A 26,942-nucleotide genomic window follows, 5' to 3' on the forward strand; every position below is an offset into this window, starting at 1 on the left:
TGATGAGTGCTTTATAAATACTTAAATTTAAAAAAAAAAGGGTGGGGGGAGAATGTTGGTAGGACAGTTCAAGGAATGGTCCATATCAGATTATCATAATGGAAAGGCATGAGAGTTTACACAGAAACAGGGATGCTGGAACAATGTGTATAGCATGGGTGCTGAGAGCCACTGAACCAAAGTGTGACCTCTGTAAATGATGGAAACCCCTTCAAGCCAGGGGGTGCAGCAGGACCTCCAACACCTATGCACACAAGACTTTCATCTTCAAAAGCTACAAGATTCTAATTTGCTGAATAAGAACAATTCCTCTTGTTTTTCTGATATCTTATTTGAGCAGGCAATTATTTCCAATAGATGGTAATAATGATACACCTTCACAAATTCATCCCAAGTAGGGTTGTGCAAACCCCTGTGTGCTTGATCTCATGCAAAACATTTTTTCCAGTTTGGGGTTTTTTGGGGAGGTTTCGGGGAGGTTCCAGATGGAGTTTATACCTCCTCAGTGTTTGAGTCTGGGGTCTGAATGGACCAAAATCACAAAGTACAACTCAGCTCAATTCACAGTTTTACCAGGTTTCAGATGTAAATTATGTAAACCAATTATTTGTGCATATGTCACCAATAACCACAAATCAGCCCACATGCACTCAAGAAATTTGTCTCACCTGGCCAAAGTTTTGAATTTGTAATAAAGCATAAAAATAAATTACCATTCTGCCCTTTGTTCCAAAGTTTCACACAGCTGTAATTACAAGGCGCCAATACTAGGGGATAAGAAAGAGTGGCAGATCTTTATATAGATACAGATATGAGCTACATGGATATATGGGAAGGATGGCCAAACTGTACCTCACAAGCCACATACTGTTAAAGTGTGGCTTGTGGAGCCCCCATCTCCACCTACCAGACTGCCCAGTGCGGGGGGCCGGGGGGGGTCCAGAGCTCTGTCAGGTACCTCCTGCAGGGCTAAGGACGAGAGCCCTGGCAGGCGTGCCCCGGTTCTTAAACTTCTGAACATTGTCATATGCAGCTCAGAGGCAGGAATGGCTCCAGGCACCAGCACGCCAAGCACATGCCTGGGGTAGCAAGCCACGAGGTCGCTCTGCCGGTTGCCGCAAGGGCAGCAGGCAGGTTGCCTTTGGCGGCATGCCTGCGGAGGGTCCACTGGTCCCACGGCTTTGGCGGACCTCCCACCGGCGTGTCACCGAATCTGCGGGACCGGGGACCTCCGCAGGCAAGCTGCCAAAGGCAACCTGCCTGCCGTGCTTGGGGCAGCAAAATACCTAGAGCTGCCCCGTCAGAGGGCCAGTAACTTTGGCCACCCCAATACATGGTGCAGAAAGGTGCATCCACCACCTTGAAATCCAGGTACGAAATAAAAGAACACTGCAAAAACAGGCCTGTTTGAATAACTTTCTCCCCTCTCCTTTCCAGTTTGAGACCGGACACCTGCTGCAATCCCTCAGGGGCACATGGCCCCAGAACCGGCCAGTATCAGAGGACAGATGAAAATGCTGTCATGCCCATGAGGTTCCAGAATTTGTTCCTTTACCGCCGCACCCCTTGACGGGACCAGCGATGAACTGAACCACCATTTTGTGCCCCTCTTTGGGGCGAAGGTGTGCCCCCGAAGCACAGGCTGCAGACTCCCGAGGTGCGATCCCATCCTTCCTGAAGGCCTGGCCAGCGAGCCCATCCCCCGACGCAGCCTGCTGCGTGCACGGGTAAAGCAAGGGAAGGGGTCAGGCTAGGTCAGAACAGCAGAGCTCCGCGGCCTCTGCTGCCCTCTTCCGCCAGGCAGGGAGGAAATGAAAAGCGGGGTCAGGGAGAAGCGTCTCCCACACCCCCGCCCCAGGCTCTTCCAGGGAACTGGGGTTTCACTTCTCTGCCCGCCTCTATATTGCACCACTCGCAGCAGCACAAGCAGCTTCCGCGGTTCAGCCCGCAGCAGCAGCAGCAGCAGCGCCGGGGCCCCCGCCTCGGTCGCTCTGTCCCCTGACCCCGGGCACCTGGCCTAGGGGAGCGGCTCAGAGCTCCGCACCTCCGTGCGGCAGGCGCAGCAGCTGAATCACCGCCCGTGACTCATCCCCAGCCCGCCCCGTCTGGCTCCCTGGCCGGGCACCCGGCGGGGGCAACGCGGGGCTACAAATAGCGTCAACCCCACCTCCTTGGCAGACTCTGCTCCGGCAGCAGCTGTTACGGTACCGGTACCTGCCTCGCTCCGCTCCGCTCCGGCCGGATCCCCGCTGCCGAGGGCGCAGGACGCGACGCGAGGGATGGCGAGCGCTTTGGACGCCTTAGCTGCAGCCTGGCGGCGGGCGCTGCTCCTGGCCGCGCTGCTCTCCCGGCTGGACCCCTGCTCAGGTGCGTGCTGCTGCCTCGGGGCTGCGTGCCCAGCGCCTCCAGGTGCCTTCGGGGCTGCCTGCACCGGTCCCATGTTATTGTACGGAGCTGCCTCTCTGCGGCTTGTTCCAGCGTGGGGCGCCCCACGAACCAGTCTGCCTGCGCTGTGCCGGCCGAGGGGCTGCCCGCCGCAGGGGGCAAGGGGCACACAGAGATAAGTGTGGGACATGCTGCTCCTGCCGGGGGGGTTGGTAGTGTCAAGGCTAGTGAAGGGATAGTTCAGTGGTTAGAGCATTAGTCTACTAAACCCAGGGTTGTGAGTTCAGCCCTTGCGGGGGCCATTTAGGGATCTGGGGATTGGTCCTGCTTTGAGCAGCAGGTTGGACTAGATGACCTCTTGAGGTTCCTTCCACCCCTGATACTCTGTGTCAGGCATGGAGCCTGGGTATGCCAATGGAGAAGTGAGGTTGCAGGAGGGATTTTGAGGATAAAAACATAACCCAGGAGCATCCTGTGTGGCACAAGATGCTGTGACTGGTTTGGTTCCTGCACCTGGCATGATCAGTGGCTAGAAACCCCATACACGTTTTCTGTAGCTAAAGGGCCAAGAGTTACTCTGTTGTGTTGGAATTCCCCATCATCTAACTTGGCTTTCCTCCTTTGCTGGGGATGTTTGGTGGGAGCTATGTACTTGGGGCCAGACCCCACAAATGAACCACATACCTCCATGAAGCACCAGTGAAATCAATAGAGTTCTGCTGAAATCTAAACTGATGCCAGGGGAGCCCATGAGCACACTAGGATTTTCCCATTCCCCTTTCTGGGAAATGCCCCATACTTTTTTTCTCCCTTTTAATGCAAAGGTGGCTTTTCAAAGATAAGATTCAGTTTTACAGTTCTTCATGGGTACGCTAGAGCGTGATTTTATGTTAACGTATTTTAAATGTAGTAAGGTGAAGGAGAGGAGGCACTTAAACTTATTAATAATTATATGTGCTGGCCTGGTTACCGACCAACGTTTGACTGGAATTATTGGGAGTTTCTTTTCAATATCGCCCGTTTGGACATCTCTAATTTTTGGCTATATATTTTTTGTTTTAAAGGCACATCAATTAGGTGATATTCATACAAGCAAACAAATAAATTATAAAAGATTCTAAAACAATCACTTCTATTTTATTGTGGTTGTGTGGAATGTATGACCTTTTTAATGCTCTACTCCCGTGCTTCGGCAAGTGTTGTACGTTTTTCACATACTTCTAGTTCTTTAAGCTGAATTCAGACTTCATTAAATTTGTGATCAGAAATGGTTGAAAATTAAGAAAATTAATATTAGAGTAAACAATAATACAATATACATGCACTTATTTTTCTTGACTAATTTTTATTTATGCACAGAACACTAAACGTGTTTACATAAACATAACTATTTAACTGATTAGACACTTTTATAGAATGAAATTCTGTGTTTATTTTAGTATGCAATTTGCTTGTCTGTGTGCTTTTTAAAAGAAAAATACAAATAATATGCAATTACTATGGCTGAGAATTCATCTGAATAAAAATCAGGAAATTCAGTTACTGGATTCCACAGCAACTATAACTGTAGATGAATTTTACCTATACTGTATATGGTAAATATGAATGTCAAATATTATGCAAAATCTCACATTTTCTTCAAGTCTTTGCAAACTCATTATAAAATGCTTGTGTTGGCTTAAACAGCAGAAGGAAACACTAGATGTATCAAATGGTCTTTCTGCACATTTGATTTGGTGGCCAGGGAAACAACTGTGCTGAATTACAAAAGATTCAGATCACCAAGGGAAAGAAGAGGAACTTCCTTCCCACATTCAGCAGTAAAAAGGAATTTCCCATGGCAGAAGTAAAATGAGTATGATTTCTGTGAATTATTTCTCACAAACGGAATTTTACTATAATCACAGATACATACTTAGAGAAATCTCACTTCTCCTAAATAGGGAATCTAATCAATTTAGAGCTCCACACAGTGTGACTCATAACTTTCTTTCTTTTTTTTTTGGTCTCTAAAGGTAATTCAGAACTGTCAACAGCAGTTAATATAACTTGGTCATCAATCAATTTCAAAACAATACTACAGTGGCAACCTGTGCCAACCAACTATGTCTATACAGTAAAAATATCTGGGTAAGTAGATATAATTGTAAGTCCGAGTGCCTGGTGTACCCCTGCCCTTCTCTCCATGCTCACTAAAAGTGAATGTAAATTTTAAAAATACATTTGTGATTGAGGCAGAAAAAAGTGTAGTCACAGTAGAATATTTGAAATATCTTGAGTCTATGAATGTAATGCAGAGTCCGAACATGAGAACTTTTAGGAAAGTTATGATCTCTATCTTGAGTTTTGGTTGCTTCCAAGTGCAGGTGTACCTGATTCCGGGCTCTGATTCTGCTCGTTCTAGAAATAAAATGTACACATCTAGATCCTGACGCTGTGGTTTAAGTACAGGCCACCTGGTGCTAGAAAACTTGGCCCAAAATATTTTGCAACATTACACCCCTTCATGATCACTGTGTAGATTTGATCTTCTACATTTAAAAAAACACCATAGTTTTCATCTATAAAACAATTCCCTCTTTTTAATGTTGAGATATGACTAATTTTATGCTAATTTAATGATTAATGTATTAGTTAAGTGAATCAGTATTACTTATTCTCACTGGATAACCTTAAAAAAAAATGACCCCTCCATCTAACTTCCTAGACTTACACCAATTCATGGCTTATAACATTAATGTTAGACTTTTACAAAACACTGGGCTAATAAGCACATATTAAGTGCCTAATTTTATGTTTTATTACAAAACTGACATATGAAATACTCACTGTGCACAGAGTCTATGAATTAACATGAAAACAATGACTGAACATGCCCCAAAGAGAAACTGCATTATTAACCGTCTGCACATTTTCAGAAAGCATTGTACTATAATACTTTCTGGCATGTTCCAGTGTCTCCAACTGGAGGCTAAATTTCATGAGCAATGGGTGAAATACCCAATAACACTTGTGGATTTTTTTCTCTGTGCACATGGGGTGGGGTTAAACGTACTTTGCCATGTTCCTGACACAGCCTTTATAAAATCAATATAAAGACAAATGTTTAAGCAGAATGGCATAATGCAGTTTGGTTTTCAACCTGTGGTCCACAGAACCCTGGGCGTCCGCAGACTGTCTTAAGATTTCTAAAGGGGTTCAGACCTCCATTTGAAATTTTTTTAGGGGTTCACAAATGGAAAAAGGTTGAAAACCACTGATATAATGAAGCCTAAGGGCCCACGCCTACAGACACAAATGGACACAGGCCCCAATCCTGCACTGTGATCCAGGCACGTTTACTGCTGCACTCACACTGAGTTCCATCTATCTCAGTGGTACACCATATGAGTGCAGCAGTCTGCTCACCTGACTTGCGGTGTAAGATCCAGACATTATGGAGTTAGGCATTAAGCGCTTTAAAAAATCCCACTGGATACTATTTTCATCTTCAGGTGCCTAAATCTAGTCCTTTTACTTTTATTTGGCTCTTTTGTAGGGCTAAATTCTCACTGTATGTAATCAAACTGAATTGAATATGACTGTTTGTGCAAGTAAGGCAAGCAGGATTTGGTCCTAATTCAAGAATATGTCTCAGATTTTCTTGCATGTAGTTTCATAGGCAGAAGTGTCTTTAACACAATTAGTTTCAATTAATGATTCACAAGAAAGCTAAATAGTATTTTAGTTGATTTAGACTTCTAAAAGGATGGAAACTTGAGAGAACTGCTAAACAATGTAAGTTTAAGTAACCTTTGTTACTTGCAGGGAATGGGTGTGGCCTATATCGTTAATTTTTAAACTGAAGACGGCTGTACAAGGAGATTTGTTAGCAAGTATTGTAGATCTCCACAGCTGTACTAATATAGACATAACTATTCTTAGCATAAGCACTGTTTGTTTTGTTTTTCAAATCTTGGAGCCTTAATTTTTACAAATTATATACATAAATTAAGGGGCCAAAGATTTCAAAAACACAGTGCTTGTGCTAAGAATAATTGTAGGGCATTGTGTCTCAAATAGGATTTCATTTATGGGAATTTTTAAAAAGTTACTGTGCACAGGCAAGGTGGGATTTTTTTCATGGACAGAGAAAAAAGATAACTTACCTTTAAAAGTTTGTGTCCTTTTTTGCTTCCTTATTATGGATTTTAAAAAATCCACAAAGATGGGTTATTGGTGTGTGTGTGTGTGGTTTTGTTTGTTTGTTTTTTCCTGTGTATGAAGATCAGGTATTATCATCCCTGTCTTTTCTAGAGGACTCTGTAAACCACTTTGAAACTAATAGAATTATGACATCACAAGAAACTGAAATCTGAGCAAACTCCTATTTAATTAAAAATTCTGACAAACACGTGGAGGAAAACCCCTTTGTTAACATACACTTAACACTCCTGCCATTTCAGCTGAACTACGTGAAAGCCCTCACACTTGTCCTTTGATTCTCCAGCAAAAACAGAGGAGGCCAGATTTGATATTTCTGCTTTTAAATATATGTAAGCTTAATTTTTTTGCTTCCTTTTTATATCATTAGGAAGCAAAAAGGGACAAAGACGCTTTTTTCCATTTGCAAATATCTTTAAAAAAATCTGCTTGTTTTAATTTCTGAAAAATACACAAACTGCACCCCTCCTCTTTGCCATTTAGACACCCAGAGAAGTTTGTCTCATTTTTTTGCAGTCAATTATTACTTAATGTATCTGAACAGAAGCTTTTCTTCCTGTATGACTAGTACTGATTATGTTGTTACATGGTTTTAATTATGCCCAGGCCCATACCCATATGCAGAATATCTAGTAAACAAGTGACATTTGCTAGAATATTTAATTGTCTCTTTTATGAACTATGTATAGGTCCCTATCAGATCCCCCTCCTCCACATCCCTAGCAGTCCATTCAAGATAGTTAGAGGTTCTTTAGGACATATCTGGAAATGTATTACTGCTTTTGAATAAAATTTTCAAAGGCTCTAAGTAACTTAAGAGCCTAAGTCCCATTATCTTTAGTCACTGAGGCATTTGTGAACATTTCACCTCTTACCACTTTCTATACAGATTTGAGCGGGGGAAATGACGGGTGTCAAAATTATTCAGAGTGGCAATTTCCTGCTAAATGTACAGACCTGAAAATGTTATCAAATCAAAGCATACCCTGAAGAAAACAGCTTTCCTTAATTATACATTGCAGATTGACAGAGAAGGCAGGTAGATTGGTTCATTGTGAGTTAAATTTTAGTTGCTTGTTTCAACTTTTTAAACTATGAATCAAGCATGTTTGCATAGTTTGGATTTTTACACTCAACTACACAGACTATGGTTTACAGGTACAAGCATGATGTATTCAGAAGACATTGTAAAAATTCTGGACTTTGACAATTACTGGGAACCATTTTATCCCAGGCATTGTATAGGACATGCATGAATGTATGCATATGCATGAAATTTTGTTCAGAAAGTGTTATATCAATATTTCATTCTTCGTTCCTTTCAGAATCAACTCAAACTGGGAAAAAGCATGCGTCCACACAAAAGAAACAGAATGTGATGTTACTGACAAACTGGAGAAGGTAAAAGACACCTATACTGCACACATAGTGTCTGAAATGCTTTCCGGGACAGAGAAGTTTGAGGAGCCGCCTTACGCAATCTCCCCAAAATTCACACCTTACAATCAGAGTAAGTAGGATTGCCTAGTAATGGTCTGTTATCACATCCCATTTTTTCCTATCACTCCAATTAATTCAGTGGGGCTTGGATTAAGCCTAGTTTTTCTGCTTAGGTTCTTGCTCTTGTGGTGCTTGACCACCTTTTAGCCCACTGCGGGGGACTTCATAAGACCTCATGCACCACTTTCTCTCTTAACACAGGATTTAAGTGGTGTCTAGAGCTTTATGTGAGCCCCATGCACTAGGTTGAAATGTTATTAATATGCATTGATTGTGCCAGTCACTGTGTTACATAGACACTGTGTTTAAACCTGGTAAAGTAAAGAGATTGTGTGTGAGGTATTTTGTTTTGATGAGGTGGTAGTAGAGAATGTTGTGTGAAAAGGATATTTTGCAAATAAAGTTTTTACTATGCCTGGAATTAATTCTAAAAATGTTTCTATGTTAGCTACAATTGGGAAACCAGGGATTGAAACTTATGAACTAACTGACTCCAAGCTGAAAGTGTTGGTTGAAGATCCACTTACACCATACAGATTTCCTAATACAAGCTTTAAAAGTATCAGAGAAATTTTTAAAAATGACCTGGAATATACACTCTATTATTGGAAAGATCTAAGTACAGGAAAGGTAAGCCCTTATTTTCAACTTCCTATACCTCTAATTTTGTATGTTTTGTATTTACAAAACTTCTGTGCTATTAAGAGCTAAACCTTTTAAAAGAATGTCTTGAAGAAAGTGTCTTTTTTTTTTTCTTTATACATAGAAAGAGGCAACGACAAAAAGTAATCAGTTTGAAATAAGCATTGACAAAGGGGAGAACTACTGCTTCTATGTACAGGCAACTATTCTCTCTCGCAGAGAAAACCGCAAAAGTCAAGAAAGCAATATGAATTGTACCCGTCATTGGAAAGACGGCCCGGCTGGTACGTATCTGGTGAAACAAGTAAATAGACTGGTTTTTTCTTGCTGTCTCTTGCATTTTCAACAAAAAATTCTAATTCTCTGTATGAAACATTGAGGTATAGAAGTTTTATTGATTCCAGAATAAATGGCTTCCTGTTTAAATTACTATGGACCGTTTTACCCCTCCCACATGGAAAACCCGTGAGAAGAAATCTCCATGAGGTAACCATCACTGAGATTTCTACCATATCACAAAATTGCCATTGACTTTGGTGGAAGCTGAGTTAGGCCAACACTGAGCATTTTTTAACATCCCACCTTTGTCCATCATCCACAATTACCCGTTTGCTTAAAAAATGTTTTTCCTCTTTGAGTGGCCTGCATTGATGACTTTTCACTGAAATTTCAAACTGCCTCATCATTGGGCCTATATTTTTCTTTTTTCCCTTTTCTTGCCTTTGATAAATACTAGTTTACATGAAATTTTCCCAACTAGTGGCCCAATAGTGAGTACTTGCATAGTGAAGCCTTTAGAGATGCATGCCAGTAAACTATGTAAGACTTAAAGTCAGTAGGAGCTGCCCATATATTTGAATGAGGCTAACTCCTGCTTTTTCCCTGTGCTCTAGTCATTTTCTCAAGTGCAGGTGATCTCTTAAGGCAGGGGTTCTCAAACTGGGGGTTGGGATCCCTCAGAGGGTTGCAAGGTTATTACATTGGCGGGGGGGGGAGGTGTCGCAAGCTGTGAGCCTCCACCCCAAACCCTGCTTTGCCTCCAGCATTTATAATGGCGTTTAATATATTTAAAAGTGTGTTTAATTTATTGGGGGGGGGTCACACTCAGAGGCTTCCTATGTGAAAGGGGTCACCAGTCCAAAAGTGTGAGAACCACTGTTTTAAGGTTTACTGTCCTTCAAGTTGCAGCGCCCATAATCCTAACTACGTTTTCCCCAAAGTTTATTTAAAAATGTGTCCAACCAGGCAAATATATAAGCTCTTTATGAAACAATGAAGAGGTCAGTGAGGGAATGACACTGGAAAAAAGACTTATCCATTGTGCCCTTTGATAGTAGTTGTTTGAGGGGAGGGGCGGAGGAAAGGTGTGTGTATGTGTGTGGGGGTTTTTGTTTTTTGGGGGGAGGTTGTTTGTTTTTTAAGCTTTACCTTTCATTGGTATCAAACATTTTACTGAAAATACCGTATATCAGGTTGTAAATCAGTGCTGTCAGCTCTCCCTTATGCACCCTCCTCTTTCCCAATAGGGACAGAATCTGTGCATTTTATATTAATAAGCAGAAACCTTTTCTTCTCCCAAAACCTCATTGTCCTCTCCGCACCATCCAAAAAATAAACCATTCCCTCAATATAGAATTTTCAATGTGATATCACAAAATATGAGTTCAGTGAACTTTGTACAAACTATTTTTGTTTTTGGCAGTTTAAAACCCTAGAATAAGTTTGTTAGTGTACAAAATGGTTGCACAAGCATGACATTTATGGCTGTAACTTAGGGCCTGATCCTTTGAGGTGCGGAGTCCCTCATAGGAAGGGACTGGCTTCAAGGGGACCTGAATGGTTTTCGCACCTCATGGGAGTATTCAGTACCTTTTGTAGAATTGGGACCCATGTTAGTTATTACATTAAGCTAAAGCAAATTACCACTATATAAAAATTTGTATGCACTGATGAGCTATTAATTCTTTGCTTGCTTTTTCTCTCTTCCCCTCCCCTCTCCCCCAACCAGCCTACGCAACTGAAGTGTTTATTATCATAGCAGCTGCAGCCATTGTAATCCTCATTACAATCATTGGCTTGTCTGTGGCCCTGTACAAATGCAAGAAAACAAAAGCTGCAAAGGAAAAAGAAACCATGCCACTTAATGATGTTTAAGAAAAACACAAGAAGTGCCTTTTCTTACTACTTCGAATGCTGCTGCATTCCCAGACAGAAACACTTATGGTACTTGTGGGGAAAAACTACTGTCTCTAAATATTATTAACCTTTACTTAAGTTTAAAGGAACACTTCCTGTTTCTGTGAAACTTTTTTTATATTTAAAGCAAAAAACCACTACTTTTTATACCCTGTTTTATTTTGATTTTAACAATGTTAGTAAACTGATGAAATGTTAGCTCACAAGTATGAAAACACTACTATTCCTTCTGCACTTTTTGGATAAGTCAATTTTAAATTGGTTATTCTGTATAGCAGTTGATATTTATTTAGTTTTGATAACCTATGACTGTCTATATGACATCCTAACAAGTTCACTTGTGAGGTGGTGAGAGTACCATATCAAAAACTTAACATTCAAAACCATAATACAACAGATCCAAACTAACAGTAATTTTCAAAAGAGGAACCTGCTATCAATATAGAGACAGAATTACTTGTCTAACCTTTTAAATATACTTTAGACAACTCCAAGTAGTAAAATTAGTAATTTGCAATATTTGCAATTCATTTGAATCAATAGGTAACTAATTTCCTGCACATACTCAATAGGAAGTAGAATTTATCACTTATATTATACTGATGATTAAACACTTGAGAGATGACTTATTTTTATAATGGGATGTCTATATAAATGAACTACTTTGGTGATATGATTTGGAGGTGCCTCATACTACTACAATTTAATATATTTATGATTTTTATAAATGGGAATAATTTTTATATTGGTATATTTGTATATATTGTAACTTATTTAATATACTTTCTTACTGGAAATAAAGGTGAATGGGAAAACAAAAGACTCATTATTGCAGAGCAATGTTCCTTCTAGAAATAAAGTTAAACATGGATTTAAGAAATATGTGGAGCAGAACTTGGCCTCTTTTAGAAACTCAGGCCTCAGATTATTGCTTTGTAAAACAGAACACCCAGTCAGCTACCCTGTAGAGGGGAAAAACACCATGTGTGAGAAGACACAATTCTTGAACTGGACAAAAAGTCATGAAGTGTCCTGGATTGCTCTTACTTTTGTATTAATTCCTGATTAATCCTGCTTCATATGTTACTAGTATAGCCTGGCTTGCTGTATCATCTCTAGATATTTAAAAATATTTACTGTAGTTATGTTTAGTGCTTGTCAGCTGTTGCCATCAAATCATTTTAACTGCCCTAAGGAACAGTCCTATTGAATTTATTAGGGAATGAATAGCATCTTGAAGAATTTTTATACCAACCTACAGTAGGCATGTCCCATTCCTTTACGTTCTATAAACATTTAGAGCAATTTATATAGAACTCTATTAGTATAATCTCTATTGCATTATACAGGATTTGCTATAAGAGAAGGTAAAATACTGTAAATATTTGTATGCCTGTTCTACAGCTGAAGTAGCAGAGTCACTGAGATGATTCATAACTGGGCTAAGGCAACACAGCAACCCAATGGATCCAGGAATAAAACCAAGTTTTCCTAGTTCTGACTCCTGTACTCTAGCCCAGTGGTGCGCAAACTGGGGGAGCATATATAATCAGAGTTCACCCCTTACTTCTAGTATAGCAAACTCAGCTCTTTGCAGTGGGGAAAGTCTGCTGCTGAGAGACATAAAATGAAAATAATGTGATTATGAGCTTAACTTGGATCACTGCTCATATGACAACTCTGGACAAAGAGTTTATAGGCTTGCATAAGTGACAAACTGTGAAAGAGATTACACGCCTGCATTTTTGTAATGCTGATTATTGTTTAGCCTGGTACTAAATACTGCACCATTCCAGAGCCTTGCAACACAGGAAACTACTACAATTGTACCAAAGAAAACGTATAGCAGATTAAAATAGGCAGAGGGCCATGATGTACTCTCACTTGTTCCTGCACAACTCCACTGTTTTCAAGGGGCTTGTCTGGGTGTACACTATCAGAAATTAGAATTTGGAATGTAGTCTTCAGTTCAATCTGTGTGGTTAGTTATGTACATGCAAGTAGTCTCTCCTTTCATGTATGGGTGCCTCACTGAATTCACTAGAAGAGGGGGTGTGTGGGAAAATGAGGTATGCTGGAGCAGATCCAGAAAAAGGTTGATTTCTATTTCCCATAATTAGATGAATTAACATTTGCTTGTTCTCATCACAACTGCCTATTCCTTGTAACTAGTTCAGCACACTCTCAGCTTCTTAATAGCAGACACCTGTGCAGAAAGGAATCATATCCTTTCCTTATTTGTGATTTATTGTGTGTACTTTTTAATATGGAGAGTGAAACTGTACAGAAGGCCAAAATATAATAAAAGAAAAAGCCTTGTACAGAGCAGGATGCTGTGTGTTTCTCTCCATATCAGTGGTGGAGGCAAGGCATCTTCAAGATTAATGAGGACCCCCCACTTCTCCCTAGTTGAACTCCACTTTCAAATTGCCAGAAATTCTCCCTTTAGTCTATGGAGCACAATTCAGTGTCTCTCAGGGTATGTCTACACTACGAAATTAGGTCAATTTTATAGAAGTCAATATTTAGAAATCCATTTTATACAGTTGATTGTGTATGTCTACACTAAGCGCATTAAGTCAGTGGAGAGCATCCTCACTACCATGACTAGTATCGACTTACAGAACGGTGCACTGTGGGTAGCTATCCCATAGTTCCTGCAGTCTCCATTGCCCATTGAATTCTGGGTTAAGCTCCTAATGCCTGATGGGGCAAAAACATTGCCACGCATGGTTTCAGGTACATGTCAGTTGCCCCTCCCTCCATGAAAGCAATGGCAGACCACAGTTTTGCACCTTTTTTCCTGGGTTACCCGTGCAGATGTCATACCATGGCAAGCATGGAGCCCACTCAGCTTACCGTCACCGCTGCTGTTGTGAGCATTGTAAACACCTCATGCATTATCCTGGAGTATATGCAGAAGTGGGCTAAGAGACACCAGCATGAGGAGGATTTTGATGAGGACATGGATACAGATGTAAGCAGAGTCAGGATAAGATCTACCCTGACATCTGGTGGAAAGAATTTCAGAGAGTGTATTTGCATAGGCACGCCTACCCTATCCCAGACTGCTGAGCTGTGGGACTGCTTGATGACAAATGACTCACCCTCAGTTGGGTGGTACTTGCTAGACAAGGGACATGGGTTCCAAAACCCAGTGAATTGAGAGAGGCTGGGGACAGGTATCTGTGCCTGGTGGTGCTGTCTCCTTGTGGAGCCAGAAGCACCAGTTGCACCCCCTCCTCTCTCCACTGTGGAATGTCAGAGTTGATTTTTTTTTATTCCCTCAAGAATCTAAATACAGGTTACTGAGCTTAATTCACTTTGGGCTAATGGTGCACTAGCACTGGGGCTCCCCTACTAAGAGCTGAGATCACTAAGAGTTGAAATCACTAAAGAGCTGAAATAACTGAGCTGAGAGCACTGAGTACTGTGCTAACTAGTGGGGGAGCCTGAAGTTATACTGTGGAACAGAGCAGCTACTGGAGCGGAGCAGTTTCTGAGGACGGCTGGAGGAGCAGAGTGGAGCAGCTGGTAAAGCGGAGCAGTTTGTGGAGAAGGCAGAAGCAGAACCCACGGAGAGGCAGGGCAGTTGGCCCCGGACCATTGTAAGGTGCCCCTTTCTACCCAGGCTGGGGGGAGGGACCTCTACAGATAAATTCTCAAACTCTGGGGTGGCATTGACCAGAGACTTTTGGGTTGTTGGACTTTGGGGTGATTGGACTTAAAACCCTAAGGGGAAAAGGGACAGTGCCAAACGCACTTGGAGGTGGGTTTTTGTTTATGGTTTGTGTTATAACCCTATTTGTGGTGTTTCTCCAATGGGATGCCACATTGATTCCTTCCTTTATTAAAAAGATTTTGCTACACTCAGACTCCGTGCTTGCGAGAGGGGAAGTATTGCCTCCTAGAGGCGCCCAAGAGGGTGTGGTATGTGAATGTCCCAGGTCACTGGGTGGGGGCTCGAGCCGGTTATGCATTGTGTTACTGAAACGGAACTCCTGGATACTGAACCCGGCCCTTGTTGCTGCCAACTCAGAGGGGCAGAAGGGTTACATTTTTGGGGGCTCGTCTGGGATCACTGGGTCAGTACCCCTCGCAAGCACCTGTTGAGTGTTCCACTGTATTGGGAAATAATTGTGTTTATATTTTGAGGAAACTATTGTTTGTATAATGGCTAATATGTTGGGTTTGTTGGGCCCCAGTCCTGCAGCCTCTAGCTCAGGGGTGGCAGACTCAGCCTATGATTGGGCAAAAGCACTGGGGCATATATTGGAAAAGATTGTGTTGGCCTATGCTACGTCGAACTCTTGTCGTAAGTTAAGGTTATTTGATGGGGAAGAGGAGTTTGAACTCTGGTTGGAGCATACTACTGAAATGCTGCGGGAGTGGGCCGTACCTGATGTAGAAAAGCGACGATGTCTAATAGAGAGCCTTAGTGGCCCAGCATTAGATGTAATTCGCACCCTGAAGCTCACTGACCCTGAGGTCAGTGTGAAGGACTGCCTAGAGGCCCTTGATAATACCTTTGGGAGCGTAGAGGGCCCTGAGGACAGTTACTGTAAATTCATTAATTCCCGACAGCAAAAGGGCGAGAAAATTTCAGCCTATATACAGAGGCTGGAGAGACTACTTCAGAAAGCTGTTATGAGGGGAGCAGTGACTGCTGAGCAGATGGATCAGACCAGACTGGCTCAAGTTGTAAGAGGGACTCAGTATCGGAACCCAATCCTACTTCATCTCCGACTGAGAGAACGGCAGGAACATCCCCCAAGTTACTCCCAGCTGATAAAGGAGGTCAGGGAAGAAGAAGAAAGGCAGGCAGCCAGCGAGTGTTGGGAAGCCCAAACATTGGGGCCAGCCAGCACGATGCCACCGCCAATGGCCAGTGTACTGATGGTGAGCACCACAGAGGAACTTGCCCAACAAATGCAGGTCCTGACAGAACGGATAGCTGAGCTGCAAAGCATCATTGACCGAGCTAAGATTTCCAGGAATAAGGAGCCTCAGACTGTGATGATAGAGAAGTCAGTGTCTAGAGTCACCGTCCCACCTCGCCGAATGGGGAAAGGACAATTATTTTGCTACCGGTGTGGTCAGGAGGGCACAGTGCTGCTAACTGCCATAAGGAAGAAAACCCCTCCTTAGTGTATGAAAAGCTGAGGATTAGTTAGAAGAGATCCAGTAGCTGCCAGAAGGCCTAGAGGATTTGAAGATTCCCCCAGAAGAGACCATCCAGCTGGGATCCCTGCAGGACTGATAGGGCCTCGAGCAGAGGTCATGGTGAGGATTGAAGGGGCGGAGTGTAAAGCCGTGTTTGACACTGGATCTCAAGTGACTATTATATTTCAGTCATTCTACCAACAGATGCTTAGGCACCTGCCCATACAGCCACTGACTGGCATTGGTCTGTGTGGCCTCAGCATGGATGAATACCCCTATCAAGGGTATGTCATAGTGCACCTGGAATTCCCAGAGGAGGTTGCTGGGGTAAAGCAAGAGGTGGACACTGCTGCCTTAATATGCCCTGACCCGAAAGGGACCTCTGATGTGTCTGTGCTGATAGGGACCAACTCCAGCCTCTTCAAGGTGCTCGCGGATTACTGCAGACAACGGGCTGGGGACCAGTACCTGAGTACCCTGATGATCCATACGCTTTGTGCTGAAGCCTATAGGAAGATTGAGAGCACCAAGAAGGAGACATCTGAGCTACCGATTGGGGCACTGAAGTACATGGGTACAACCCCCTTAGTAGTGCCTGCAAGGACGGAGCAAGAGGTACTTGTCATGAGTACCAGGCTGAAAGGCAGTAAAGGGGCATTAGCAATGATAGAGCAGCCGGCTGAAGGAGAGCTCCCGGAAGGAGTGCTGGTCCCCAGTGGAGTCATAACCCTACCTGCTGAAGCCCAGGAAAAGGTGACTATACTGATTGCTAATGAAACAGGTAGAGATGTTGTTGTGAGGCAAGGACAAAAGATAGCAGACCTCTTTGAGCCTGAATCAATTGTAAAACCCCAGTGTGAGACTCAAGTGCCAACAATAGACCCAGCAAAGTTTGACTTTGGAGATTCACCATTGACCGAGGAGTGGAAAGATCGCCTAAGAAGGAAACTTTGTGAAAGATCCAAGGTGTTCTCACTGCATGAGTGGGATGTGGGATGTGCAAAAGGAGTAGAGCACAACATCAGACTACATGACTCTCGACCTTTTAGAGAGAGATCTAGGAGGCTTGCTCTCTCCGAGATGGAAGATGTGCGACAACATCTTCAAGAGCTGGCTGCAAATGGCATCATTACAGAGTCCCGCAGCTCATACGCCTCGCCCATTGTGGTGGTCCGTAAAAAGAATGGGAAAATCCGGATGTGTATTGACTACTGCACCCTAAACCGCCGTACTGTGGTTGACCAGTACACAATGCCTCGAGTTCAAGATGCCTTAGACTGTTTGCTGGGAAGCCAGTGGTTCTCTGTGTTGGATCTTCAGAGTGGATACTACCAGATCCCTCTGGGTGAAGAAGATAAGGAGAAGACAGCCTTCATCTGCCCGTTAGGGTTTTATCAGTTCGAACGCATGCCCCAAGGGATTTCTGGAGCACCTGCCACATTTCAACGTCTTATGGAGAAAGTTGTGGGAGACATGAATTTACTGCAAGTGTTAGTTTATTTGGATGACCTGATTGTGTTTGGAAGAACTTTGGAGGAGCATGAAGAAAGACTTCTTAAAGTGCTTGATAGGCTGGAGGATTATGGTTTGAAGCTTTCAATTGACAAATGCCAGTTCTGCAGGACCTCAGTGAAGTATGTGGGGCACATCGTGTCCCAAGAGGGTGTGAGTACTGATCCTGATAAAATAGAAGCACTCACTACATGGCCACGTCCAAGCAACTACAGAGAACTCAAGACCTTCCTTGGGTTTAGTGGTTATTACCACAGATTTGTGAAAAACTATGCTACAATTGTAAAACCCCTCAATGATCTTACCAGGGGATATCAGTCCAGCAAGGACAAATCTAAGACCAAGAATAAAAGGCCTTCCGTGCAGAGACACTATGGCCCCTTCGAACCCTTCGGGCCACAGTGGGATGAGAGATGTGAAAGGGCTTTTCGAGCAATCATTACTTGCCTAACTCATGCCCCAGTCCTAGTATTTGCTGACCCAAGCAAGCCATTTATCCTGCATACTGATGCCAGTTTGGAGGGTCTGGGGGCAGTACTGTACCAGGAGGTGGAAGGCAAGTGTAAACCTGTAGCCTTTGCCAGCCGAGGACTGTCTGATAGTGAAACCCGCTATCCCACCCACAAGCTGGAGTTCTTGGCCTTGAAATGGGCCATCACTGAGAAATTTCGAGACTACTTGTATGGGGCTCAGTTCCAGGTGTGGACAGACAACAACCCACTGACTTATGTGTTAACAAGTGCTAAACTGGATGCTACAGGGCAAAGATGGGTGGCCGCTTTGGCTAGCTATGACTTCAGCATTCAATACCGATCAGGGAGAAGCAATGTAGATGCAGATGCATTGTCCAGGCGTCCACAGGCACCACGACTTGCTGTGATACCCACGGATAGAGTGAGAGCTATTTGCAGTGTAAGTCGCCGAGAGCCGGAGGCCCACGAGAGCCTTCATGGATGTGTTGCTGAAACTTTGGGCCTACCCCCTGAATGCATGCCTTCTGCTTCAGTAAACTATATTGCTTTGGACCAATCTCCCTTGCCCATGCTCAATACGGCTGACTGGCAAGAGGCCCAGCTGCAAGATATTGACATTCGTGATACACTACTTGCCAAAAGAGAGGGGCGAGGCCCAGCTGAAGTTGTCCCACCTACCCCAGAGGGCAAACTACTATTGAGAGAATGGACCAAACTAAAACTGATTCAGGGAGTGCTACACCGCACGACCACAGACCCTCTACAAAAGCAACGGAATCAACTAGTGCTGCCAAAAGATTACAGAGCCCTGGCCATGAGGGCCCTGCATGATGACTTTGGACATTTAGGGATGGAGAGGACCCTGGAACTTATCCGCAGTAGATTCTATTGGCCACGGATGGCTGAAGATGTTCGCAGGAAATGTGAGACCTGTGTGCGATGTGTTCAAAGGAAAACTCTGCCCACGAGGGCTGCATATCTGAAGAACATCACCAGCAACAAACCTCTGGAGCTGGTTTGCATTGATTTCTTGTCTTTAGAAGTGGACAAGAGGAATATTGGGAACATCCTAGTAGTGACCGACCATTACACGCGATATGCGCAGGCATATCCCACACATGATCAGAGGGCCACCACTGTCGCTCGAGTACTGTGGGAAAAATATTTCTCAGTCTATGGATTCCCAGCCAGGATACACTCGGATCAGGGACGAGATTTTGAGAGTCACCTTCTGAAGGAGGTGCTGAGGATAGCAGGTATTAAAAAGTCGAGGACAACGCCTTACCACCCACAAGGTGACCCTCAGCCAGAGAGGTTCAACCGAACCCTATTGGATATGTTAGGGACTTTGCGGCCAGAGCAGAAGGCAACCTGGAGCCAACATGTTGCATTTCTGGTGCACGCCTACAATGCCACAAAGAACGATGCTACGGGGGTCACCCCATATCTCTTGATGTTTGGGCGAGAACCAAGACTACCCATAGATTTGTGCTTTGGTGTATCAGAGGATGGCGATAGCTATGAAACCCATCAGCAATATGTATCCCGACTACGAGAAAAGCTACGGGATGCTTATCACTTAGCTACGTCTGCAGCTCGGAAGAGCGCAGACCGCAACAAACAGCGATATGATGCTAGGGTGCGTCTGCAAGAGCTCCAGCCAGGGGACAGAGTCCTGCTGCGAAATTTGGGTATTGCTGGCAAACACAAGATAGCTGACAGATGGAAGGCAATACCTTACTTAGTGATGGAAAAGCTAGGAGACCTGCCGGTCTACAAGATCAAACCTGAAGAGGGTCCAGGGCAGACCAAAACCGTGCATAGAAACCTTTTGCTCCCTGTGGGAGAATTGGTAGGCAGCCCTTATGAGATGGGCCACAACAGGGCAACTGGGCAGAACGAAGGTGCTGTACCAAAGCCGCCTTCCAACGTGGACAGCCGGCCTCCTGCAGCTAACCTACCCCTACTCAGCACATCTGACAGTGAGTCTGAGGGGAAAACACAACCATGGTGTATCCTGGGATGAAGACAAGATTTCAGTCTCGATCCGCTGAATCAGAAGAGAGCACATCCTCTTCCGCCCTAAACCCTATGGCAGAAGTATTTAGGCCCATTCCTGACATCCCTGAGCCACTGGTGGGACCCCCATGTAATGACTTACACAGGCTATTGGACAGTGGTGATATACAGATGGAGGATGTCCAGAGCACCTGCGACCCTCCACTGTTAGGACTAGAAATGCAGGAGCCTATGCCAGTATCTGAGGGGAACTCACAGGAAACCTCCCCATCCGGCACTCAAGAGGATGTCCCCCCTACCATAGCAACAGAGATTCTCAATAGGCAAGACAGGGTAATAAGACCAGTGAAACAGTTAACTTACGATGCACCTGGGGTGATTAGTGAGGAGCCTATACATTTAGCACACAGGTTTGTGAAAGCTAAAGTAGGCTATCTCATGCCTTTTGGAGGGGACCAATAAGTTGGTATAATAGGGAATGTGATTTGTCGGGACGACAAATTCTTGGCTGGGGGGAGGATGTAAGCAGAGTCAGGATAAGCTCTACCCTGACATCTGGTGGAAAGAATTTCAGATAGTGTATTTGCATAGGCACGCCTACCCTATCCCAGACTGCTGAGCTGTGGGACTGCTTGGTGACAAATGACTCACCCTCAGTTGGGTGGTACTTGCTAGACAAAGGACATGGGTTCCAAAACCCAGTGAATTGAGAGAGGCTGGGGACAGGTATCTGTGCCTGGTGGTGCAGTCTCCTTGTGGAGCTAGAGGCACCAGTTGCACCCCCTCCTCTCTCCACTGTGGAATGTCAGAGTTGATTATTTTTTATTCCCTCAAGAATCTAAATACAGGTTACTGAGCTTAATTCACTTTGGGCTAATGGTGCACTAGCACTGGGGCTCCCCTACTAAGAGCTGAGATCACTAAGAGTTGAAATCACTAAAGAGCTGAAATAACTGAGCTGAGAGCACTGAGTACTGTGCTAACTAGTGGGAGAGCCTGAAGTTATACTGTGGAACAGAGCAGCTGGTGGAGTGGAGCAGTTGCGGGGACGGCTGGAGCGGACCACGGGACAGCTGGTGGCAGCAGAGCGGCTGGCAGAGTGGAGTAGCTGTGGGATGGGTGGAGCGGCCCACAGAGTGAGCGGAGCCGAGCAGTTTGCAGAGCAGCTCATGGAGCAGAGCAGTTTCTGAGGATGGCTGGAGGAGCAGAGTGGAGCAGCTGGTAAAGCGGAGCAGTTCATGGAGAAGGCAGAAGCAGAACCCACGGAGAGGCAGGGCAGTTGGCCCCGGACCACGTAATGTGCCCCTTTCTACCCAGGCTGGGGGGAGGGACCTCTACAGATACACTCTCGAACTCTGGAGTGGCATTAACCAGAGACTTTTGGGTTGTTGGACTTTGGGGTGATTGGACTTAAAACCCAAAGGAGAAAAGGGACAGTGCCAAACGCACTTGGAGGTGGGTTTTTGTTTATGGTTTGTGTTATAACCCTGTTTGTGGTGTTTCTCCAATGGGATGCCGCGTTGATTCCTTCCTTTATTAAAAAGATTTTGCTACACTCAGACTCCGTGCTTGCGAGAGGGGAAGTATTGCCTCCTAGAGGCGCCCAGGGGGGTGTGGTATGTGAGTGTCCCAGGTCACTGGGTGGGGGCTCGAGCCGGTTATGCATTGTGTTACTGAAACGGAACCCCTGGATACTGAACCCGGCCCTTGTTGCTGCCAACTCAGAGGGGCAGAAGGGTTACACAAACATTCCTGAAAGCATGGGCTGTGGCAGTTGGGACATCATGACGGCACTGAGGCTGGTTGATACAGTGGAATGCCAATTCTGGGCCAGGCAAACAAGCACAGACTGGTGGGACAGCATAGTGTTGCAAGTATGGGATGATTCACAGTGGCTGCAAACTTTCACATACATAAATCCACTTCCCTGGAACTCTGTGAGTTGCTTTCCCCCACCCTGAAACGCAAGAATACCAAAGATGAGAGCTGCCCTGACAGTTGAGAAGTGAGTGGCGATAGCCCTGTGGAAGCTTGCAATGCCTGACTGGTACCGGTCAGTTGAGAATCAATTTGGAGTGGGCAAAGTCTACTGCGGGGGTTGCTGTGATCCAAGTAGCCAGTGCAATCATTGACATTCTGTTATCCAGGGTAGTGACTCTGGGAAATGTGCAGGCCATACTGGATGGCTTTGCTGCAATGGAGTTCCCTAACTGTAGTGGGGCAATAGACGGAACACATATCTCCATCTTGGCACCGGATCACCTTGCCAGCCAGTACATAAACTGCAAGGGGTACTTCTCAATGGTGTTGCAAGTACTGGTGGATCACAAGGGATGTTTCATAGACATCAACATGGGATGGCCGGGAAAGGCGCATGATGCTTGCATATTTAGGAACTCCAGGCTGTTCCAGCAACTGCAAGAAGGGACTTACTTCCCAGACCAGAAAATTACTGCTGGGGATGTTGAAATACCAATAGTTAGCCTTGGGGACCCAGCCTACCCCTTGCTCCCATGGCTCATGAAGCCATACGCAGGCAGCCAGGACAGTAGTAAGGAGCAATTCAACTATAGGCTGAGCAAATGCAGAATGGTGGTAGAATGTGCCTTTGAACATTTAAAAGCTTGCTGGTGCTGTTTGCTGAGTAGGTCACACCTCAGCGCAAACAACATTCCCATTGTTATTGCTGCTTGCTGTGTGCTCCATAATATCTGTGAGAGTAAGGGAGAGATGTTTATGGCGAGGTGGGAGGTTGAGGCAAATCACCTGGCGTCTGATTTTGAGCAGCCAGACACCAGGGCGATCAGAAGAGTACAGCTGGGCGCATTGCGCATCAGAGAGGCTTTGAAAACCAGTTTCATGACTGGCCAGGTTTTGGTGTGACAGTTATGTTTGTTTCTCCTTGATGCAAACCCGCCCCCTTTGTTGATTTTAATTCCCTGTAAGCCAATCACCCTCCCCCCTTTGGAATAAAGTAACTATTGTTTTGAAACCATGTATTCTTCCTTAATAATTTTTTTTAAAAAGACAGATAACAGACAAGGTAGCCCGGGTGGGGTGGGGGAGGAGGGAAGGACAGGGCCACATTGTTTATTGTAGCCACACTAACAATCAAACTGTTTGAATTACAGCCTTCTGTTGCTTGGGCCATCCTCTGGAGTGGAGTGGCTGGGTGCCGGAGCCTCCACCCCCACATTCTCGGGTGTCTGGGTGAGGCGGATATGGAACTTGGGGAGGAGGGCATGTGGTTATACAGTAGATGTAGCGGGGGTCTGTGCTCTTGTTGGCTTCCCTGCAGCTCCAACAGATGCTTCATCATGTCTGTTTGCTCCCCCATTAGCCTCAGCATCACCTCCTGCCTCTGCTCCTCGCACTCACTTAATTCTTTCCTGGCCTCTGCCACTGAATGCCTCCATGCATTAAGCTGTGTCCTATCAGTTCAGAAGGACTGCATGAGCTCGGCAAACATGTCATTGCGAGTGCATTTTTTTGCCTTTTAATCTGCAACAACGTCAGGGACGGAGATGATAGGGGGAGCGTAGAAACATTTGCACCTGGGGGGAGATAAAAAGGGAGAGTAACATTTAAGATGATACATTTCTGACAACAAAGGGAGACTCTTTCACGGTGAATCAAGCAATTCACAGCAGACAGCACATGTGCTTTAGGTACAAGGTCACATTTTGCCTTTTATATTGAGTGCCTGCCAGTATGGTTTCAGAGTACCAGCCGTGTTAGTCTGTATCCGCAAAGAGAACAGGAGTACTTGTGGCACCTTAGAGACTAACAAATTATGTGACATCACACACACACAGCTGGGCAACAGAATTTGATTTCCAGGCAGTCATGGTAAGCCAAAAGGTACGCGGGACTGGCTTCTAACATCTTCATAACATGTGGGAATGTTTTCATACTGCAGCGCTCTCCTTTCCCAGAGCAAGCAATGGGTTCAGTTTCACATTTAAAAGGAAGGGCTGAGGTTTTGGGTGGATGTGCAGCACACACCTATCCCCACCCCACCATGTGGCTATTCTCTGGGATGAGCCCTTCACCCCCCCCCCCCGCAGCGTGGCTATTCTCTGGGATGATCCCTTTTAGCCAAGCGCAAACAGCCCAGCATGAACGGGGTCCTTTTACTGTTCCCTTACAAAAATTCCCATATTTCAACCAGGTGACCATGAATGATATCACTCTACTGCGGCTAACATGGAAAGATATAGACCAAATGTTGCGTGAATGCGACCAAAACCCAGGGCCATTCGCTGCCATGCTTTGTGCTGCAATGATTCCAGAATACTTGCTACTGGCTTGGCACAGTAAAGTGTCCTACCGTAGAGGACAAAATAAGGTAGCCCTCCCCAGAAACCTTCTGTAAAGGCTTTCAGAGTACCTCCAGGAGAGCTTCATGGAGATGTCCCTGGAGGATTCCCGCGCCATCCCCAGACATGTGAACAGACCTTCCCAGTAGCTGTACTGGCCGCGAATGCATCCCAGTTCTTCAGGGCAAATCACACATTAAACACTATTGCTTTTAAACCCTATACTGTAGTTACAAATGTGCACTCACCAGAGGTGCCTTCTCCGGCTTCAGGGTCGAGGATCTTGCCTTGGGAGGGTATTGGCTCCAGGGTAATGAAAAGTTCCCAGCTGCCGGGGAGAACAGATTCACTGCTTGCCTGCTGCGCATTCTCCTCCTCCTCCTCTTCCTCATCCACAAAATCCTCCTCCCTGTTGCGTGAGACTCCCCCCTTGCAGGTGTCCATAGACAGTGGTGGGATAGTGGTAAGGTCCCCACCTAGAATGCCATGCAGCTGGTCATAGAAACAGCATGTTTGGGGCTCTGACCTGGCGCGACCATTTGCCTACTTTGTCTTTTGGTAGGCTTGCCTGACCTCCTTAACTTTCACACGGCACTGCTGTGTGTCCCTGTTGCAGCCTCTGTCCAACATGCCCTGTGAGATTTTGGCAAATATATTTGCATTTCTTCTTTTTTTTTTTGACTGCAGTTCGGCCTGCACAGATGCTTTTTCCCATACAGCAATCAGATCCAGTGTCTCCCTTTCGGTCCAGGCTGGAGCTCATTTGCAATTCTGGGGGGACTGCATGGTCACCTGCGCTGCTGAGCTCGCCATGCTGGCGAAACAGGAAATGAAATCCAAAAGTTCGCAGGGCTTTTCCTGTCTACCTGGCCAGTGCATCTGAGTTGAGAGTGCTGTCCAGAGCGGTCACAATGGAGCATTCTGGGATAGCCCTCAGAGTCCAATACCATCGATTTGCGTCCGCCCAGCAAGGTCGATTTTAGCGCTGCTCTCTTTGCCAGGGAGAAGTACAGAAGTCAATTTTAAGAGCGCTTTAGGTCGACAGAATGGGATTGGTTGTGTGGACGCAGTTATTTTTAACAACCTAATGGTGCAAAATTCGACTTAACCCCGTAGTGTAGACCAGGCCTCAGTGGGACACACTCTATATCCCCGGTGCTCCTCCAACTGCAATATTTTGCGGCTAGGTTAGGCAAATATGTGATTCTATGAATTCTATTAAAAAGCAACCTAAGGGGGTGCTTCCTCTTACTGGAACCTTTGACATCTGAAAACCAGGAGGGAAAGCACTACTTTTGCTGGGTCAGGTCCTTTTTCTTCAGTTACATTCTTTTATGGACTACTGAAAAGTGAGGTAGGCATCACCAATTCTTTATGCTCTGTTCCCATCCCAAGATTTTCTGGGGCCAAGAATTGAGCTGAGGGCTTTTTCTTATTATTCATGGATATTGATAGAGGTACTCCTGAATAAAGTTGGAATATCCCAGAATTTTTCTACTGCTCCCCCAACAGCTTCTTCTAATCTCCCACCTTTTCCCCTTACTCTCACTACCTGCACTGGCCTGCAACTGCTTTCCGCTCCCTCCCTCAAGAGGCAGTAACTGGGCCTCAGGAGGCAGTCAAGTGCCTGAAGATTAATGCAGGAGGTGGGGGAGGAAGATGAAGGGAACACAGCTTCTCCCCCTCTGCTATAATCAAAGAGGGGCTCCTGCCTTCATGTCTCTGGCTTGGGTAAGCAGTGCCTCTCACAGCTCCTCCTCCTGCTTGGCTGGTGCAATGAAAAGTCCTCATCCTCTTTCAATATAATCATACCATATTTTTATTTAATCAGCCCTTGGATCAGCACAATTAAGATACTATCAGCATTTCTCAGCTCTCCATAGCTTCTCCTGGCTGCCAGAACTAAACATGTATACAAATAATGGCAAACTAACCCTAATTTTCCTTAGACTAAATCTTTAAAATAAACCCTATTTAAAATGTGATTATTGCACTCTGATACTTTTTAAGACCCTTCTTTAGCACACACCACGCTGCTCACCCCCCAGCCTCTGAAGCAGCTGCAGCTCTGGGGCTGGCAGGCTGCGGCTGCGCTGCTCGGCTCGGCCTGGCCCACCGGAGCAGGCTGTGGCCACGTCACCCTGCCTGCCAGAGCATGCTGCGGCTGCGCCACCTGGCCCAGCCTGCCAGAGCATGCTGCGGCTGCACCGCCCAGCCTGCCAGAGCAGCTCCGGCCAGGCCAGAGACATCCTCCCTGGGCCCGCCCCAGCTAAGGTGGAAAGGGATGGGACAGGGAGAGTGTGAAGGTCCCGGGCCAGGGGTGGGGTCACCTGACTCCCAGCTTCTCCCCCTCAAAAAAATTTCCCCACCAGTTGCAGTCCCAGCCTGTCAGGGTAAGCAGCTGGTGGGCCGGGACACTTTGTTTACTTAGGTTTTCCTCCATGTCTGCAGATGCTCGAGGTAAACAAACTGTCTCTGCCTGTCTCAGCTCACCAGCAGCTTATCGAGTGGAGCATAACAGGTACTTACC

At 45.2% G+C, this 26,942-nt stretch overlaps 1 protein-coding gene across 1 annotated transcript; it reads left to right on the forward strand.

The window, feature by feature from the left end:
* The first annotated feature begins 1,950 nt into the window (after positions 1–1,950).
* On the forward strand, positions 1,951–11,808 carry F3 (coagulation factor III, tissue factor). Its single transcript, XM_050960985.1, has 6 exons — positions 1,951–2,367; positions 4,401–4,515; positions 7,914–8,098; positions 8,537–8,718; positions 8,855–9,014; positions 10,739–11,808. Exons 1-6 carry the CDS (start codon positions 2,280–2,282, stop codon positions 10,882–10,884), a joined length of 876 nt encoding a protein of 291 aa, XP_050816942.1. The 5' UTR covers positions 1,951–2,279; the 3' UTR covers positions 10,885–11,808.
* Positions 11,809–26,942: the final 15,134 nt, after the last annotated feature.

The sequence above is a fragment of the Gopherus flavomarginatus genome, chromosome 7, assembly GCF_025201925.1.
Source record: "Gopherus flavomarginatus isolate rGopFla2 chromosome 7, rGopFla2.mat.asm, whole genome shotgun sequence".
In the NCBI taxonomy this organism is placed as follows: Eukaryota; Metazoa; Chordata; order Testudines; family Testudinidae; genus Gopherus; species Gopherus flavomarginatus.

Bases quoted from the DNA above. Each gene is read 5' to 3' on its own strand.
- F3 (XM_050960985.1), top strand. From the start codon at position 2,280: ATGGCGAGCGCTTTGGACGCCTTAGCTGCAGCCTGGCGGCGGGCGCTG. The intron at 8,099-8,536 runs GTAAGTAGGATT...TTTCTATGTTAG, and splicing joins ATTCACACCTTACAATCAGA to CTACAATTGGGAAACCAGGG. The intron at 9,015-10,738 runs GTACGTATCTGG...TCCCCCAACCAG, and splicing joins TTGGAAAGACGGCCCGGCTG to CCTACGCAACTGAAGTGTTT.